Source organism: Odocoileus virginianus, chromosome 5 (assembly GCF_023699985.2).
Source record: "Odocoileus virginianus isolate 20LAN1187 ecotype Illinois chromosome 5, Ovbor_1.2, whole genome shotgun sequence".
In the NCBI taxonomy this organism is placed as follows: domain Eukaryota; kingdom Metazoa; phylum Chordata; class Mammalia; order Artiodactyla; family Cervidae; genus Odocoileus; species Odocoileus virginianus.
This window is the reverse complement of record NC_069678.1, coordinates 85375581-85396751: the sequence shown is the minus strand read 5'-3', so window position 1 is coordinate 85396751 and position 21171 is coordinate 85375581. Positions and strand designations below refer to the sequence as shown.

At 38.4% G+C, this 21171-nt stretch overlaps 1 protein-coding gene across 18 annotated transcripts in view; it reads right to left on the bottom strand.

Moving 5' to 3' along the window:
• The window catches only part of SCMH1 (Scm polycomb group protein homolog 1), a 212997-nt gene that overhangs the window by 74741 nt on the left and 117085 nt on the right, over nt 1–21171 (bottom strand). For all 18 annotated transcript variants that reach the window (XM_020914690.2, XM_070468345.1, XM_070468346.1 and 15 more), the window contains 2 exons: nt 20096–20184; nt 14326–14569 (listed from right to left, as the gene is read on the bottom strand). In XM_020914690.2, the coding sequence (XP_020770349.2) occupies nt 14326–14569; nt 20096–20184 (333 nt within the window). The remainder of the gene's footprint in view (nt 1–14325; nt 14570–20095; nt 20185–21171) is intronic.

Below are 21171 nucleotides of genomic sequence, written 5' to 3'. Positions count from 1 at the left end.
TTAAAAAATCCAACTTCTCCTCAATCTTAATATGAAAAACAAAATTAACACTTTTCTGTTAGTTTTGATGGGGTTGGGGGTTAACTTACAACAAGTTAGTCTAGGTCTCCCAGGTGGCACTGGGAGGTAAAGAACTTGCTTGCCAATGCAGGAGTCGTAAGAGACAGGTTTGACCCCTGGGTTGGGAAGATCCCCTGGAGGAGGAAATGACAACTTAACTCCAGTGTTCTTGCCTGGAGAATCCCATGGACAGAGGAGCCTGGCGGGCTACAGTCCAAAGCGCTGCAAAGAGTCAGACACAACTGAAACGACTTAGTGCGTGCATGTGCATGTGCACACACACACACACACACATTAGTCAAGATGAGAATATTATTTTATTTTCAACATGGTTAACATAATTTTGGAAACAAAAACACACATAAATAAATATGAGAAAAAAGAAAAAAAAAGTGTGGTGATCTGTTGTCACTAAAAAGCACAAGTAACCAAAGAATCTCCACAAGCCCCTATCCAAATAGGCTTCTAGGCCATACAAATCAGAGTCGGACTACCAGTTGCCATACCAGCACTGGGAAGAAAGGTCTGAGAAACCAGGATGCACTCAAAATATCCTGGGTGAGGGAGTCCTTGATGGCTTTGCCAATCCCTTTTATTTCCACAAAAGTTAAATCTCTTAGGAACACTTCAACTGGCACAGCTGACTGCACAACTATATATACAGGTGGTTCCACTCTATTATGAATGACTTCTCCTGTGAGAACTATTGTATTTCACTTTCTGCGGCTGAACAGCTAGCAGTAACTAGCCTAGAAAACTAACTTCCCTTGTCCAAATGTATAGTAACTAGTTATCGGTGTTTTGAAGGATTTATTTCCCAATCTTGATCTTTCTCATTAGACTCCCAAAACACATTACAAACTCATCCAAACCCCCAGCTGCTGGGGTAAAAAAGGCCCCTGGAGTTTCTTATAGATTCCACTATGCATTTCCAAAATCACAGATGGAAACTCCTCATGTGAGAATCATACTTTGCAATTTTCAAAGAGCCTTAACATTCATCAGTTCACTCAATCTTATTCACAATTATCTCAGACTTCTTTACCTAATGATTATCTCTAAAACTCCTTTGAGGCATGGAGAAGTGGATTTTGAAGTCAGAAACCATTAGGTTCAAATTCTTACAAATCATTTAACTTCTCTGAGCTATAAGCTATGAGGTTTACTTGAGATAAAGTTTGAGGATATGGATGTGATAAGCACTGCATCTGATATGACCTAAGGATTCAACAAATTTTAGTTCTTATTCCTCTCAGGAAACTTCCTGAGCCTCAGTTTTTTCAAAGGTAAAAGAAAGTCATATACCCTATAGTGGGTTTGTGAGAGTCACTGAATAATGTATCAAAGGGTCTGCTGTATCGTAGACCTAATGTCAGTTCAGTCACTAGGCTGTGTCCAACTCTTTGCGACTCTATGGACTTAACCAACTCCCAGAGCTTGCTCAAACTCAAGTCCATTGAGTCAGTGATGCCATCCAATCATCTCATCCTCTGTCGTCCCATTCTCCTCCTGCCTTCAATCTTTCCCAGCATCAGGGTCTTTTCCAATGAGTCAGTTCTTCGTATCAGGTGGTCAAAGTATTGGAGTTTCAGCTTCAACATCAGTCCTTCCAATGAATATTCAGGACTGATTTCCTTTAGGATTGACTGGTTTGATCTCCTTGCAGTCTGCAAGAAGAGAGCTGTGAAGGGACTCTCAAGAGTCTTCTCCAACACCACAGTTCATGGCGCTCAGCTTTCTTTACAGTCTAACTCTCACATCCAAACATGACTACTGGAAAAACCATAGCTTTGACTAGACAGACCTTTGTTGGCAAAGTAATGTCTCTGCTTTTTAATATGCTTTCTAGGTTGGTCAGAGCTTTTCTTCCAAGGAGCAAGTGTCTTTTAATTTCATGGCTACACTCACCATCTGCAGTGATTTTGGAGCCCCCAAAATAAATCTGTCACTGTTTCCATTGTTTCCCCCTCTATTTTCCATGAAGTGATGGGACCGGATGCCATGATCTTAGTTTTCTGAATGTTGAGTTTTAAGCTAGCTTTTTCATTCTCCTCTTTCACTTTCATCAAGAGTTCTTTGCTTTCTGCCATAAGGGTAGTGTCATCTGAGTATCTGAGGTTATTGATATTTCTCCTGGCAATCTTGATTCCAGCTCGTGCTTCATCCAGCCCAGCATTTTGCATGATGTACTCTCGCATGGGCTTGGTAAATGTTAACTTCCTTTCTTATTAAAATGGTTACTCATTGAACATCCTTCTAAACAACATTATAGGCTTCCCAGATGGCTGAGTGGTAAAGAATCCACCTGCCAATGTAGGTGCTGCAGGAGACTCGGGTTCAATCCTTGGGTTGGGAAAATCCCTTGGAAGAGGAAATGGCAGCCCACTTCAGTATTCTTGCCAGGATAATTCCATGGACAGAGGGGCCTGATGGGGTCACAAACAGTCAGACATGACTGAGAAACTGACCACGCATGGAAACATTATAAAACATAATTAATATAGTACTAAATACCAGATACAAAAAAGGTTACATATATTTTGTGACCTATAGTCTTTGTCTTGTAGAAAATTTAGAATTAAGGTTATGATTTAAATCCAATGCTTAAAAATTTTTTACTTTATATTAGATTGCAGTGGATTCACAATGTTGCACTAGTTTCAGGTGTACAGCAAAGTAATCAGGCATATACAGACACATATCCACTCTAGATCAGATTCCTTCCCCATTTACGCTGTTAAAGAATACTGAGTAGAGTTCTCTGTGCTTTATAGTAGGTGTAACCTACATTCTTTGGAACTTTCATGGGAAGTTCCAAATAATTCTGAATCTATAGTTGCTGTTCAGTCACTAAGTCATGTCCGACTCCTTGTGACCCAATGAACTGCAGCACACCAGGCTCCCCTGTCTGTCACGATCTCTCAGAGTTTGCTCAAACTCATGTCCAGTGAGTCTGTGTTATCAAACCATTTCATCCTCTGTCACCCCCTTCTTTTTCCAATGAGTCAGCTCTTTGCATCAGGTGGCCAAAGTATTGGAGTTTCAGCTTCAGCATCAGTCCTTCCAATGAATATTCAGGGTTGATTTCCTTTAGGATTGACTGGTATGATCTCCTTGCAGTCCAAGGGACTCTTAGAAGTATTCTCCAGCACCCCAGTTCAAAAGCATCAATTCTTCAGTGCTCAGCCTTCTTTATGGTCCAACTCTCACATCTGAACATGACTGTTGGAAAAATCATAGCTTTCACAAGTGGACCTTTGTCAGCAAAGTCTACAGTATATTCTGAATTTTAAATCTACAGCATACTATGAATATTGACTATGTGTACACAACTGAATTCAATTCTAGGGCAGGCTTCCATGTTTCTACAGAGGAGATACTATATTGATCCTTACTGATCTGAATCAAGAAGTTATCATGAAGAAAGAAGAGGAATTCTCCTATATGATGAAAACTTTTCCTGAGGAAAATACTTGGTTTATTACAACTTGGGTACCATGATAAAAGATAAGTGTAAAAGCACTTTCTAAATCTTGTGAATTACCACCTGTACCCCTCAGTTTTAAAAAAAGATTTATTAGAAAACTCCCTTACCTAACATGACCATTATGTCCTGAAGTTTGGTTCAATTTGTACTGAGACTCAATAAGGGGTTAATTAAACATTTACTGTGACCATTTGAGAATATAAAAATTTAAAAAGTGCAATCCCTTATTTTCAACTCTTCAATAAGTTAGGTCACAGTATAGTTACCTTTTAAGGGAAGCTAGAGTGCCACTCTATCCTGCACTAGCTGGACTATTCCCAACGTTGGAGCTTACTCTTAAGAACAAGATCAACCAAAATGGATCAAGAATAGAGTCCAAGCAAACAAGGGCCTTAGAAACTATCCAGTTTCAGAAATATATGAGGGAAAAAAAAGAACTTGAGGAGCAAGAGTATCAAGAGTGCTCTGAAAAGGTTTAAAGTGACACAAGAAACAAAATTAGAACCAAAGGATAGACACTGGGGAAAGCAGATTTCAGCTCAAAATTAAAAAGAATTCTTTTAGCCATTAGAGCTATCATAAATGGAAGGAATGTGCTCCTTTGGTAGGGTACAATCTCTGTCTTTGGAAGAATTCGAGTAAGGGATGGATGAGTATTTACAGAGTATGCTCTCAAGAAGCATCCTGAATTAGGTGGGACATTGAATTTGAGGACTTCTGAGGTTTCCTCTAACCCTGAGATTCTAGGATCCTATGACTTTTTACATTCCTGACATCTCATATTTCATAGTAAGGTAACAATCTGTATCTTAACCAAAGTCACTTCTAGATAGGAGATAACATGGTCAAGAGTAACTCTGAATTCTTTACATATTGGAAAGATGTTAGGCTCACATTGGTGGATACAAGTTTTCCAAGATCCTAATACTTACTTGTAAGTTTAAGTTTATCATTTTACAGGTTGTCCTTCTTGAAGTGACCTTCTCACTTAATATTGAAGAAAGTGTCTGCCAAACAGTCAAGTCAGTTGTTCTGTTAAATAAAGATGATGTTCCATGAAAAAGGTAGCTACTTCAGTTTGCAACTCAGTCACATAAGTGCCTCACTTCTTCCTAAGACAACATTATATTTGATTATTTTAAGGATGAAGAAACCAAACTCACGAGGTTAAAAGATTTGTCAAAGAACACACAGCTAAAGCTAGGATTTGAATCTAGATCTTTCAGTCTCCAAAGTCCATACACTTTTCACTCTATTACCGTGAAATCAATAAACAAGAGCATATCCCAAATAAAGGAAGAACTAAACATGCCCAGTTATAATAATGAAGGGCATCAGGGAACTTTGGACTTCTATGTCTCCAATAATCCTTAGAGGAGTCTTAGCTGCCCCCAAAGAATTCATTACCAGATTTTTCCTCTTTAGAGCAACAACACAGCATATGGAATTGGAAATTGATTCATAAGTCCAGCTTGTTGTGTGTGTGTGTGTGTGCACCCACACGTGCATGTGGGTCCACATGACATAGAACATGAACAATGGAAAAGAAAAAAGAACAGGGGGAAATCCATTTGGTTTATCAGTTTCCTGGACTGGGATCATGTTTTCATTCACAGCAGAGTATCACTGGCCTTGGCACAGTAATTTAGGGGATGTGTTCTTTATTAGCTTTCCTCAGCTTGGCTGGGTTCAGCTATATACTGCCAGCTGGGCTGATGCCAAGGCTGAAACTCCACTGCTCCAAATTCCAGTTCACATAAAAAAGCATGGGTTACCTCCTGCTCCTATCTAGCAGAGTTAACACATTCAGTTCCCCACATCTAGCTCCTTCTCTCCCTCCTGACTATTATTCCCACAGCATGAATAAAGGACTTCTAAAACCAAACCTCACATTTTCCTGAGGCCTTCTCCAAATGACAAATCCGTAGAGAGTAAGAAGAACAGAAGGAAGATAAAATTACCCACGACAGGCCCAGAGCCAACTTCAAAAGCCTTACATTACTGAGACTCAAAGGAGTGTCTGGGGCAACAGGTAAGAGGATTCAGGAACAATTTCAGCAAGTAGAGAGCTATATTCTCAGAAGATGGTCTGCTACTGTGTCTGGTCAAGTCTAAGTCGCTTAAAGAGGTGACATAAAAGTACACTGTGATGAAGCACCTGCTGGTCAGCCATACACTCAAATGAACACACTCCACCTTTCCTGAGCATAGGACTATTTAAAAAACTTACAGTCAAACTCCTGCCTTCCTGCCATGTCACCCTCATAATCTTCTGTTTTTCTTTGCTCCATTTAAGAGTTTGCCCAGTTTCCCTCCTCTTCCTGATATATTGGGTTGGCCAAAAAGTTCATTCAGGTTTTTCCATACTATCTTATGAAAAACTTGAACCAACTTTTTGGCCAACCTAATACATGAAAGTTTATGTTTTGTTTGTCTCCCAGTAAGTTGTTACTGAGATGCAGAAAATCTCATTTGTAATTGTAGTATTTCCTCAAAAATTAAGGGGGAAAATGTAAAATACAGAGTTTATATTACTGGTTTCCAATATGACTATTAACCACCTACACTTATCATTTATCACTCAATGGAAAATAGGTGGGGAAAGTGTGGAAACAGATTGGATTTCATCTTCTTGGGCTTCAAAGTCACCGCGTATGGTGAGCGCAGCCACGAAATTAAAAGACGCTTGCTCCTTGGAGGAATAGCTATGTCAAACCTAGATAGCATTTTAAACAGCAGAGACATCACTTTGTCAACAAAGGTCCGTATAGTCAAAGCCATGATTTTTCCAGTAATCATGTATGGATGTGAGATCTGGACCATAAAGAAGGCTGAATGCCAAAGAATTGACGCTTTTGAACTGTGGTGCTAGAGAAGACTCTTGAGAGACCCTTGGACAGCAAGGAGATCAAACCAGTCAATCCTAAAGGAAATCAACCCTTAGTATTCATTGGAAGGACTGATCCTGAAGCAGAAGCTCCAATACTTTGGCCACCTGATGCAAAGAGCTGACTCACTGGGAAAAACCCTGATGCTGGAAAAAATTGAGGGCAAGAGGAGAATGGGTGACAGAGGATGAGATGGTTGGATGGCATCACTGACTCAAAGGACAGGAGTTTGAGGAAACTCAGGGAGAAAGTGATGGACAGAGAAGCCTGGCAGGCTGTAGTTCATGGGGTCACAAAGAGTTGGACATGACTTAGTGACTGAATGACAACAATTAACAACACATTTAAAACAGGGAATTTTCCAAGTTGATATATACTGATGCTGGCACACAGTAGGTATTAACAAAAGCTTGTCAGAGAAAACTACATGGATCCAAGTATTTTCAAGAAAATAGCAGGTGTGGTCAAATTTATGAACTGCCTAAATCACATCTCACTACTTCCACGAGTTTGAGAGATGCCAGTTGTTTCATTATACATGCCAGAAAATTGCTACCACTCTCAGGCATCTGTGGTTGGTGAAGACAGGAGAGAGAACTGGGCAGGGCCAAGAGCCAGCTTAAGGAAGCTGGAAGAGAGACATGGGGCTTTTCTGTCCCTTGAGCAGATATAATTAGGATCAGTGAGAGAACCCAGATCCCCTGCTTCGTAATGTAATGCCACTCATTTAATTTCCTCATATTCCCATTTCTACTTATGGACCATCAGCATACAATCAAGCAAAAAGCAGTTATGGGAGCATTAGTTCACTGGTACAAACCTCATCTCATAAATATATTTATTTTTCCTGACCAAAATAGAGCACTTAAGTGTCTCTGTGTGCAGTTCCCTTCTCTTGGGATGTCTAGACATCTAAATTCAGATATAACTAACAGATGGGGGGCATCTACTCTGTGCTACACGTATTTGCACACTCATTTTCTCATTTCAACCACTGAATCAACCTGGGAGGTAGGTACTTCTTTACAATCTTCACTGAGCCTAACACTGCTAAGATTGGAAAAAAAAAAGTGAGAAAGTGTTAGTTGCTCAGTTGTGTTCAACTCTTTGAGACCCTATGATCTGTAGCCTGCTAGGCTCTTCTAATTCATGTCCATGGAATTCTCCAGGCAAGAATACTGGAGCAGGCAGCCATTCCCTTCTTTAGGGGTGCTTCCCTGGTAGCTCAGACAGTAAAGCATCTGCCTACAATGCAGGAGACCTGGGTTCGATCCCTGGGTTGGGAAGATCCACTGGAGAAGGAAATGGCAACCCACTCCAGTATTTATGCCTGGAAAATCCTATGCACCGAGGAGCCTGGTAGACTACAGTCCACAGGGTCGCAAAGAGTTGGACACGACTGAGCGACTTCACTTCACTTCGCTTCCCTTCTTTAGGAAATCTTCCCAACCCAGGGTTCGAACTCAGGTTGCCTGCACTGCAGGCAGATTCTTTACCATCTGAGATATGAGGGAAGATGGGGCTGTTCTACAATTATTGTGTAGATGGATGAATAAAGGTCGGAGTTTCTAGATGCAATTAAAGTACAACGCCAAAGCTGGAATAATGACAAAGATATTGTGCGTATGTGTGTGTAGGGAGGAATTGGTATATTCAATAAAGGCAAAGCTCGGAACTAGTTATGTCTGAGAGGGAAAAAGGGAAAACTGCCAAATAGCCAAGCAGTGGTTCTCATTAAGGGTACTGAAGAATTTGATTCACTTATTAATCAACAGGCTCATGCCTTTTCTGACAGGGCTACTGAACACACCTTCTCAGGAGACAGGAAGAATATACCTGGTGCTTGAAGCTTCCTGTAGAGAGGACATTCTCCTGTTTGCTGTGGCTTAGTAGTAAAAGAATTTGGGTGGAAGGGCAGAGGGTATTCCAGATGTAAAGGTGTAAGTGTGTTTTGTGATAGAGAGGTGAGTGAACATGAGTTCAAAGATATCCCTTTCTGGAGATGAGAGCCCTTTGTCACTCTTATTTTTGGCCACAAGTTTCCAAGACTTAAAATAGAACAATAGTTTAAATAAGTTTTAATCTGCTTTTAAAATTATAGTAGCCCTCTCACTTTTGTGCCTCAGTAAATAATGGCTTTAGATGATGGTGAACAGAAATGAAATCAGAAAATATAGCATGATTTCTTTCCATTCAATAAATATTACTGAATAACTACTATGGGCCAAGTGCTGGGGATATAAAGATGACGTTAATAAATTGGTCCCACTTAACAAGGACTCCAAGTAGACATGAATCCTAACCTTCTAGACAGGGTAGAAAGAATTATCTTCATACAAAAAAACTAGCATTATTTTATAGGCTACAGAGATAACTTTGTTAAATAAATAAAATAGTTGTGATAGGTGTTGAAATAAACTTTAAGAACTTACATTTCAGCTTCTTTATTCAAAGACTATCCCCTCGCCCCATCTTATCTTCTCACCACTCTCCACTGGCCTGGGAGTGTGAGTACACACTCACGAAACTATAAACTCTAAAGGAGGATTCCTACAAATTTATCCAATGACTAGCCCCTAGTCATGACAGTATTTAAACTTGAATGAATGGCTGGCTGAAGAAAATCAGGCCGTCAGGTGACCAATAGCCTCAGTTGTGTTATTCTTGCCTCTACTTAGTTTTTCCCTGCACAGTTTAGGATTCCAATTTAACCAACTCTCTCTTTCTGACCCAGAATTACAAAGTGATTACAGTATAGTTTCCTATGTAATTTTACAACAGAAAGAAAACATCCATCCATAAAGTATGGGACACACTTTTAAATGTTACACAGAGGAAAAAAGGAAGAGGTATTCTGAAGGCTTTGTTTTTATGTATCAAATTCTTACTCTCCAGGTCAGAGTAATACTCCTGTGGCACTTCAGCCACAGCACTAAATCAGATTTTGAAATGTTCTCTTTCTGTGACACCACAGGTAGAAAGGGTAGACCAAAAGGGCAAAGGAGGCCTTTATTCCATTTACTCCAACAGGTGTGCTCAAGGGCCACACTTCTACTGGACCCCCATATCTGCATCAGCATAGAGTAGCCAGACCAAGCTTACACTGTATGAAGCGCAAGAGACTGGTGTACAATCCAGAATAATAATATACAATAAAATATATAATAAAAATATAAACATGAAGTAGCTTGGATCTCATTACATAGGAAGCTAAGCTATAATCTGAAACTGTCTTGCCCTGCAATCAGAACAAAGGAGAGGGGAGTTAATTAGATTATTAAATGCCTAATTAACATTATAGTCACACCAAGTGGACTAAGCTCTTTATTCGGTTTTTTAATTTTAAAAAGTAAAGTTTATCTGTTTTCTTCTAAGTCAGATACAAAAAGAGCGATTAGCTGAAAAAAAAAAGCTTCTGCTTTTTATAACCAGTACCCTGGATTAACTGCAAGCTTAGCATTTGAAGCCCATCAGAAGTGGCTTGGCCCAGGAGTTTAGGACCTAAAAAGGTTTACTACTGGCTTTGCAAAGGAGAAGCAGTTAGCATGAAGGACCCCCTTAGAGAGGCAGAGCCCTATGTGGCTGGGGTACAGACATAGGTAGGGGCGAGATGAGCATCTGCGATCAGGTAGAAGACAGTCATAGGAGTCATCTTTTACCCATCATCAAGGTCAGGAACCTGTACAGTACACAGGGGTAGTAGGATGCTCAAGGATCATCTAGTTTTAATCTCTTGCTTTAGGAATGACTTGCTCAAAGACATAAAACAAATCTGCATCCAGCTGGGACTAGACTTCCGTTCAATTCTCTGATGTTACACTACATTGCTTATGACAAAACCCAAGGTCTCAAATGAAGCTTTGAAGAGAGCCCAAAGGAGAATGGGAGAATATAGGGGAAGACTGTGAAGATAATACGGCTAAAGTGATGGCCTTGATAGCTGACCTTACTAAAAATCTCCATGGCTTCTCCCTCTAGACTCAGATGTCAATAGAACTAACTCACTTAATCCTTTGAACTTTGCTTTTCTTATAAATAGAATGTATCTGACTGTAACACTGAGTTCAAAGTTAGCATGAGATACAAAGAAATAATGTGAGTAAAAGAACATTAAATGAATATTGGTATTTTTCCCACTCACTGTGGGCAAGAAACAATCATATAGTACCTGAATTTCTTAACATTTGCACACTAATGACCAGAAGGTAGAAAAGAAAGAGGAGACAGGATGATTAGAAAGAGAACAGGCTTACACATAGAGAACATCTTGTTTTGTGAAATGGATTGAGTAATCACATTTTTTCCAAGTTGTATCACTTGTTTCTCAGCCAGGACACTGAATGGCCCAAGTTCTGCTATTACTAAAAGCTGCATTATAAAATCAGCTGAGGGTATGAGGTGGGGGAGGAGAGAGTTGTTGGAGGAAACACTCCAGCTGCTGGGATAAGGACTGAAGGTCCTGATCTGGAAATGCCAACTGGAGTAACCTCCTACCTTCTGAGCTTGTCTTTCTGGTCATCTGTTAAAAATCTAAAATCTCCAGAGACACACTGGAGAGAAGGAGAAGAGCCAGCAAACACCTCTGGAATCATCGGCCACACCGTGTGCTGTATTTCTCATCAGCATGATGTGCAGTCAGAAAAAAAATGAGTCCAGAAGACTCTCCTGCTCCCCTGGCTTTTGAGAATCACCCAATTGCTCTAGGAGCCTTACCAGTCAAAATAGCAGAGTTATTCTAACCAAGGAAGTAAGAAACTCAACCTACTAACTGACTATGGCTGGGAGCATCAAGGCTTATCCTGTTTTAGTCTCAAGTAAGCAAAAATGACTCCACTATTACTTTCAAGGAACTTCTTTTCCTGCTACTTCCACAGAGATACTATCTCACAGACTCTGTAGAGGGAGGGCAATGGATTCTCACACTGACCCCACATTTGTTTCTTGGAGCATTTAGAGGAGTAGCACTTTTCCAAGGCAGAAAGTCTGTCTTCTCTCCTCCATGCTGCCCCCATCTCAAGTTCTCTCCATTCAGTGCCACCAACCTAATCCAAGCAACCCTATATTTTCCTTGTCCACAGTCACCATGATAAAACCCATTTTCTATAAACCAGCCCAAATTAGGTCCTAAATAACAGTTTTATTGATCTGTACTTCACATACCGTAAAATTCACCTTTTAAAGTGCATAATTCAGTGTTTTTAGCAAACTCAGAGTTGTGGGAATATCATCCCTGACTTTAGAACATATTAATCATCCCCAAAAGAAATCTCATACCCATTAGCAGTCACTTCCCATTTCCTCTTCTTCCAAAGCCCCTAAAACCACTATTTTGTCTCTCAGTTTTGCCTATTCTGGACATTTCATATAACTGCAATTACACAATGTGTGGTTTTCAGTGATTGGCTTTTTCACTTAGAATAATGTTTTTAAGGTACATTTATGTTGTAGCATAAACCAGTACTTCATTCTTTTTTTATTGCCAATAAATAAATAATTTATTTCATGTGAATATAACACATTGTATTCATCTTTTCATCAGATGGACAGTTGAGCTATTTCAATTTTTTGGCCGTTATGAATAATGCTGCCATGAAGTTCAAGTTACATTTTTGTGTGGACATATGATTTCTATTCTCTTGGGTATATACCTATAAGTAGACTTGCTAGGTCACAGGTAATTCTATGTTTAACATTCTGAGAAACTTTCAAACTGTTTTCAAAGTGGCTGCAGCAGTATAGAATCTCACCAGAAACATATGAGAGTTCCAATTTCTCTACATTCTCACTAACACTTACTACTGTCTGTCTTTAGATTATATCCATACCCATGGGCGTAAAGTGGTATCTCACCATGGCTTGGATTTGCGTTTCCCTAATGACTACTGATGTTGAGTATCTTTTCAAGTGCTTACTGACCTTTTGTATATTTCCTTAGGAGAAATGTTTAAGTCCTTTGCCCATCTTCTCAACTGGGTTATTTACCCTCTTTATTGTTCAGTCATACATGCTCTTTTGTATTCTTGGACACAAGTCCAAGTGTTGTTGTTGTTTTTTTAAAGTAAATCAGATTTTGTTACTCCTTCTAATGATTCCCCATTATGTTTAGAATAAAGTCCAAATTATCACTCTGGCTTATAAGGTCCTACATGATTGTGCCACTTTCTCCCTCCCACGGTACACTGTAGTCAGAGCAGTATTCTTTCTGCCCTTGAAACATAATAAACTCATTCATGTCTCAATACCATTGTAAGTATGCCACATCTGCTTGCTTGGAATTCTCTTTCCTTGCATGACTTCTTTTTGTCATCGAATTCAAATATCAATCATCTTTTTGGACAATTTTTCCTAAAAAGAAATTGTATCCAAAAAGCTCCCCCTCCACAAAAATGAACAGCAAACTTTTGGGGATGCTGGATATGTTCATTATCTTGACTAAGGTAATGGTTTCATACATATATATATATGTCAAAACTTTTCAAACTGTATACTTTAAATATGTGCAACTTATTTTACTTAAATTATATTCAATAAAGCTGTTAAATGAATCCCTTCACAGTCACTATCTTTTCTTTTTTTTGATAGTATGGATACTTTTTTTTTTCTATTTATTTTTATTAGTTGGAGGCTAATTACTTAACAACATTGTAGTGGTTTTTGCCATACTGGGATGACCCAGAGGGATGGGATGGGGAGGGAGGTGGGAGGGGGGTTCAGGATGGGGAACACATGTAAATCCACAGTCGCTATCTTATGATACTTTATTTCCTTAGGAAAAACTGTCTATCTGAAATCATCTTGTTTATTTCTTGATTTAAATGTTTATTGACTATTTCATCCCTCTAAAATGAAAGTGTCATGAGGGCACTTGATGAATGCTTTTCATCTTTGTGGCTACTGTATCCTCAGTTTGGCCCAAAATTAGGTACTACATAAATATCTGGCTAATTGAATGAATGAATCTGATAGAGGTTTAGAAATGAAACCCACAGACAACAGGAAGGGTGACTTTCTATTCTTTCAGATTTACCAGTACTTTTAGGAATGAGATTCTTACTATTTATTTTCTTTATTAAGAGCTACCTCAAACTTTATCCTGGATGTTCTCCAACATCATGACCATCAGAAATATCACTGACTGTTCACTACTCTGTGGTACTATTCTAGTACTTTATGTATACTATCCCATTAGTAGCAGTTATAATAATAATATAGCATATTACATAGTAATTATAATAAATACTAATAATTATGTTAATATAGAATAACAGCATAAGTAATACAATAAAAACATTTGTTTAGCATTTGGTGTTTGCCAGAATTATGTACGCATTTTGCCCATGTAATCTCATTTATAAAGTAGGTATTCTTTTACAGATGAGGAATTTTGAGGTTTAGAGAGGTCAACTAACTGACCAAAAAGCCACACAGCTGGGAAAAGGCAGAGATGGACTTCAAATCTAAGTCTATCTTACATCTAAGCCCATGGTTTTTCCATTAAACTACAGTGCTGGTTAAGTATTTTTATATAATACAATGTTACTCCAGCTCAATTACAAAGATGGGATGTTCACCTCAAGAATGATACTACTCAAACTCTGGAACAGTCCAGAAATAAGAGTAAGAGAGACCAGAAGCTAGTTGCCTAAGAATAAACCAAGCTATTTAGCAAGGAAATATTACTTTATGCCAAACTCCATGTCTATCCTCATGTGATGTTTAAATTCTTTCTGTTTCTGACTACTCTTGACTAGATGTTGGTTTTTAGCCCTAGTTGTTGGCCCCTGATCCTCCTTTGCCTGTGAGTGAGGTTTACTGGTGAAGGTATGCTGACCATGAGAGATGTAGGTAGGCTCCCTTAGCAACTTGGGTTCCGACTTTACAAGCCTTTACCTTTAGTGCCAGGTGGCTGCAGGTTGTCTCCAGTCAAGGAACACCAGCCCACAGGGAAGATGTCACGGGAGTCAAAGCGGCACCAGTAGTCAAAGGCCCCTCGCCACCCATCGAAAGTGACAAGGACCTCTGAGCCCCGCACTTCCCCAATAGTGGCTGGGCAAATGAAATGAGGGTTCTTCCTGTCCACAGCTTCTAGCTTCATTCCCATTTTGAAGAAGTTGTGAGAAGGTGACGGTGGTTCCTAGATAAGAGACAAGAGATATACAGACCTAGACACAGAGAGAGAGGCTATGTATGCCAAGAGACTGGTACTTCATTTGGATGATTAGAAAGTGCTATATAAGATTTACAATGGAACTTTAGACTTTCCTTTAAATGAATTTCAAAGTATACCAAAGTATTACTTTGTTAATTCTAATATTTTAACATCTGTGCTTCAAGTCTTTTTTTTTTTCAAGAAATAAAAAGGTAACAGATAAGGCTGAATCCTCCACTGTGCCCTTCCCCATGCATATTTTTATACTTTACTGTGTGTGTATGCTGCTGCTGCTAAGTCACTTCAGTCGTGTTCGACTCTGTGCGACCCCATAGACGGCAGCCCACCAGGCTCCCCCGTCCCTGGGGTTCTCCAGGCAAGAACACTGGAGTGGGTTGCCATTTCCTTCTCCAATGCATGAAAGTGAAAAGTGAAAGTGAAGTCGCTCAGTCGTGTCTGACTCTTAGCGACCCCATGGACTGCAGCCTACCAGGCTCCTCTGTCCATGGGATTTTCCAGGCAAGAGTACTGGAGTGGGGTGCTGTTACCTTCTCCGTCTGTGTGTGTGTGTGTGTGTGTGTGTGTGTGTGTATATATATATATATAATTTGCATACTTTAAAATTTTGTATAAATAGCATTATAGTGAACATGTCATTCTACAACTTGCTTTTTTTGTTTTCAACACTATGTTTTTGAAATGTATCCATGTTGTAAATTTAGCTGTAGTTTAACTGCTAATAGTACTCCATTATATCATAATTTATTTCCTCTCTTTTGACAGACATGTAATGTTGTTTTGAATTGTTTATTATTTCAAAAGAGTTTTCACAGCCATTCTTACAGTTGTTTCTTTTTTCATATGTGGGAAGATTTTTCCAGCATGTATACCTAAGAGTAGAATTGTTGGGTTATAGGATAAATATATGGGCTTCCCTGATAGCTCAGATGGTAGAGAATCTGCCTATGATACAGGAGACCCAGGTTCAGTCCCTGGGTTAGGAAGATCCCCTGGTGAAGGGAATGGCTACCCACTCTAGTATTCTCGCCTGGAGAATTCATCTTCCACTTTATTAAATATTGTTAAACTGCCCTCCAAAGCAGCTGTAATATAAACTCTCTCCAGTACTGTAGCTAGTTCTTGGGTGCCAATTTGCAATGCAGTTGCATAGAGCTTCCAAAAAACTGTTGTACACTCTGTTTCCCTTTGTCTTACTATCTGATCCTGTGCCAATAACAGAGTCTTATTAAATGTGTGTCTGGAAGAAAAAGTCCCCCTACTTTGTTATTGTTCACTGTTGTTTTGGCTATTCTTTCTCCTCGATCTTTCATACGAATTTCAGGATCAGTTCTTCAAGTTCCACAGAAAAATCCTATTTGTATTTTGACTGGAATCCCAGTGAATTTATAATTTGGGAAAAAATAACTTTTGTATGATATTGAGCCTTTCCTTCCATGAACATAGCATTTTCCATATGTTAAGTATTCTTTAATGGAGATGTCATCTTCAGTATAAGTTTAAAAATTCCTTATAAATATCTTACATTTTACTAACATTTTTCTAGCCATACTGTAACCTATTGCTGTCTTAAAGAGTATCTTCAAAAATTTCATTTTCAAACCACTTGTTAAATAGGAATGACTTTATTTTTTAAAACTGATTTAAATTGATGAAGAATTGATGCTTTTGAACTGTGGTGTTGGAGAAGACTCTTGAGAGTCCCTTGGACTGCAAGGAGATCCAGCCAGTCCATCCTAAAGGAAATCAGTCCTGAATATTCACTGGAAGGACTGATGTTGAAGCTGAAACTCCAATACTTTGGCCACCTGATGAGAAGAGCTGACTCATGTGAAAAGACCCTGATGCTGGGAAAAATTGAAGGCAGGAGGAGAAGGGGACAACAGAGGATGAGATGGTTGGATGGCATCACCGACTCAATGGACATGAGTTTGAGTAAACTCGGGGAGCTGGTGATGGACAGGGAGGCCTGGCATGCTGCAGTCCATGGGGTCACAAAGAGTCGGACAGACTGAGCAACTGAACTGAACTGAATTGATTTATAACTGATTAGCTTATGCTGATTGATACTTTTTTGTCTTGTAATTTTTTCTTGTCTATTTGATTTATCAATTATTGAGAGATGTGTATTAAAATATCCTCTAATAATTGTGGATTTTCTAATTTTTCTATGTAATTCTGTAAAATTTTGCTTTATCTATTTTGAGGCTTTTTTAGGAGCATGTATAACTTTTATCTTCTTAGTGACCTATTTTTTTTTATCATTAGATAGTAACTTCTTTAATGCTTTTTAGCACCAAAGTCTTGTCTAATTTCAGTATAGTTAACACCAGCTTTATTTTGATAACAGTTTGCCTGGTATATGATTTATATTATTTTATTTTTAACACCTTTGTGTCATATTTCAGCAATGTCTCTTGTAAGCAGCATGCAGCTAGATTTAAAAACAATCTGATCTATGTCTGACTAAACTGATGAGTTTAATTTCTCACAACTGATGTATTTAAATTTATTACAATTATCATTTCTAAATATCATTTCTATTTAACTTGATTTTTCAAGTTGTACCTTTAACTTCTTTTTTCTCCTTAACAATCAACTGAATTTTCTTCCCTTTTCCCCTTTCCATTGATTCAGATGTTAATCATTCTATATTTAATCTTTTGGTGGATCCCCTTCAGATCATAACTGTACAGCTGACATAATTAAGTCTAAAATTCATCCTTAATTAAACAATACTAGGACCTCTGAATATTTAAATTACTCCTGGGTTAACAGGTATTGGATAATTTAGTTCCATACTGTTATACTGCCAACTGATCACTTTTGCTGTATAACTGGTTTATACAGTCACAGGCAATGACTGATTAGTTATACTCACATGCTAACCTATCTTTCCCTCGCACTACATTTTGCATCTCATTCTTACTTTCTAGGTTCAATTATCTTCTTCTTGAAACATACTCTTTAATTGTTCTTTCAGTGAATATATTTGTATTAGTTTGCTGGAAATGTCTTGATTTTACATTCAATCTGAAATAACAGTAGAATTAGACATAAAATTCTAGGTGGACAACTATTTTTTTCTTAATTCTTTGAAAGTATTATTCTATTGCCTTTTCTCTTGTACTACCACTGTCAAGAAATGTGTTGTCAGCCTTACTGAAATGCCTTTGAAGGTTCAGTCTGCATCGTGAAAGCTGCAGATATGGGGAGCTTGCTGCACTACACCATTTTATATAAGGGAGTTGAGTGTGTGTGGATCTTTGTATTCAGGGGTTCCTGTAACCAGTCCCCCATAGATAGTGAGGATGACTGTATTCTGTGTGATTATCTGCTCAGATCTTTTGACTTCAGCTACTCCACAATGTTTTAAAGTATACATTTGTCTTTATCACATGTTCTGGAAAATTCTGTCATTATCTTTTCAAATACTGACGCTTTTATTCATTGTGGAACTCATGTTCAGCATATATCGGACCTATTCTAATATTATTATCTTTATCTTTTCTCTTTAATATTTTCCATCACTTCATCTCTCTGTATTGCATTCTGGAGAAATTCTCACACATGTCTTGAAGTTAATTCTTATCTAGGTTTAAGTTGCCTAAACACCTATCTAAGATTTTTATTTTATTTTTAATTTTTAAAAGATTTTTAAATTTAATGGTTTCATTTTTAGATATTCAATTTGTTTTTTTCAACTTTGTCTTTAAAAAAAATAGAGATTTGTACTATTCTCATTTTTAAATTTCTTCTTTTCATCCTTTAATCATTTTCAAATACTTTATTTAAAATTTCTATCTGATGTTTCTATTATCTGAAACTGCTTGAGGTTATAGTCTTACTGTTTGTTGTTTCTACTGATGTTTCATCATGCAGGATTTGTTTTGAGAGTTTTGAGGGCTCTGTGATCATGAACTGAACTGAACTGATTTTCAGTGGTACTTCACTTTTGGGACTTCTACGACATCTGGGTTGAAAACAACCAAACCCTCTAGAGAGGTTTTGGGTTTCCTTCTGCCAGGCACTCAGAAATATCCCCCCTATAATTTTGGAGTTCTGAGACAACACAGGCACTATCTCTGAACCCTGGACTTCCATGGGGGAAAGCTTTTATCAGAAGAATGACTCAGTTCCCCTACCCATGGCCCAGTTAGAGACTCTTCCTCATCTTTTCACTAAGGAGTAAACATTTGAGGGATCCATCTGTTTATTCATGTGGCTGTCCCAGGTCCATTTTCTGCCTTACATGGGCCCAAGGCTTCAACTTCTATCTTACTCTAGCTGTTAAAAGACAAGGTCCTTAAAAAGTAAGACTGGTAAAGCTCCTTAAGGCATCAGCAGGTTCAGTACACCTAACACTCTGGTTTTCCTTCTTCATTTTGGCCTTGGAGAGTCCTCTTACTGCCTAGGAAGATCAGTAAAGCATTTAAAAGAATACTTGTTGGCCCCTACCTCCCACCATTTTGAGGTACTATCCAGTGGAAGGATTTCAAATTGCCCAGTACACTGTATTCTGGGAACTATGGTATTCTCAGGTTTTAGACTTAAATGGCATCATGTTATGTTAAGTAGCTTCAGTCATGTCTGACTCTTTGTGACACCAAGGACTGCAGCCTGCCAGGCTTCTCTGTCCATGGGATTCTCCAGGGAAGAATACTGGAGTGGGCTGCCATTTCCTTCTCCAGAGGAGCTTCCCAAACCAGGGATCAAATTCAGATCTCTTACATCTCCTGCATTGGCAAGCGGGTTCTTTACCACTAGTGCCACCTAAAAAGCCCAAATGGCAGCACAAGTAATGCTAATTCAGCCTCCTTTATAGTAACTCCAATCTCATGAAAGATCAACTGAGAGGAGACTGACTGCCTTTTCCCTTGAAAAACAAGGAAAAACAAATACAGGTTTTTAATTCCTATTCTACCACTTACTAGTCATGTAATCTTGGGCAAGCTCCTTATTTGAAAGTGCTTTGTTTCCTTAACTACTAAACCAAAATAATAATTCTTACTTGATAAAGTTAACTGTGGGTATTAAATGACATAGTGTATATAAACCCCAAACATACTGCAGACACTTAAAAAATAGTCTCCTTCCTTCTTCTCTGTTTAGAAGATGGACCTTATGGAACTCCATAAGAATAGCCTTTAGATTTATATTACATTTTGTATGTTTTACTAACAAAAAATGTTTAACTTCTTAATAACCCTGTGAGGTAGACAGAAATCCACATTACAGATGAGGTCAAAACTGATTGTCAGTAGAGAAATATGAAATCCCCAAACCCAGAAATCCTACCTTATAATCTAGTATTTCTCTGGGGATAATTGCTGCTTCATAAGGTACTTTAAAAATCCTTCTGCTGAACTAGTTTCTGAAAAGGCATCCTCAGGCCATAAATATAATACAGACATTAGAGGCTCAGTAATTGAAAGGATGTACGCATTTGACCTTAAGTAATTTGGAGCTGGTGATAGCTGAGGAACACTGTACCTTGTGGAAAATCCTGATGGGAGCCATCTCTGCTCCATTTAGCGTCTTCAAAAGGAACATGGGCCAAGAAGAAGCATTCAGCCGAAATCCTGCAGCAAACATAATGGGCAACAGATTAAAAAATACACTTCAAAGGGAATTGCAATATCAAGTTTTCTCTTGGGAATCCAGCTACTCCTGCCACAACCTATGCTGTGATAGTTACACAGACTGTTAAGAAAGGACTAAAAGGTTAAGCAGAGAAAATGCCTCATTAGACAGATGAGAAAATGAGGCACATAAGAGGGAATGTAACTTGTTCAAGGTCATGTTGCAAAGGTAGTAGTAAAGTCCCCAACCACGTTTCCTGACATCAAGACAAGTATTATAGAACGTACATCATAATGCCTGAAAAGTTTCCTTGAAAAATCCGAAATAGATGTGTGAAAGGAATAACAAATACTTAGAAATGATCTAGACAGTACAGTGTGAAAGGGGATATAATAATCTCTTAAGAAGAAACCAAATATGTCTGATAAATCCAATACAGAAGTAAAACTTTTTGGTTTATCTCAATATAAACATGCTTTCACTCTCTCACTTTCTCTTTCCCCCTCTCTCACACATACATAGAATACAAAAAAAACTTTTGGATATTCATTTTTACTTAACGAAGGATCAGGCTTCATGATGAAGATGAAAGGGGTCAACATATTCAAAAATATTCATTTTCCAAAAGAGTCAAAGGAAGCCTAGGGAGGTTAATTGTCCACTGTCATTCCTCAATGACAAGTCATTGGAAAAGATCGTGATGCTGCGAAAGACTGAAGGCAAAAGGAGGAAGGGGGAGCAGAGGACAAGATGGTTAGACAGCAACACCAACTAAATGGACATGAATTTTAGCAAACTCTGGGCGACAGTGGAGAACAGAGGAGCCTGGAGTGCTACAGTCCATGGGGTTGCAAAGAGTTAGACACAACTTAGTGACTGATCAATGACAAGTCAAGAATATACTATTTAATTAATAAACTGTAAAAATAAGATCATTATCATATTTTCCAATTAGAGCTCCAAGTGCTCTCTTCAATTTGACTTCA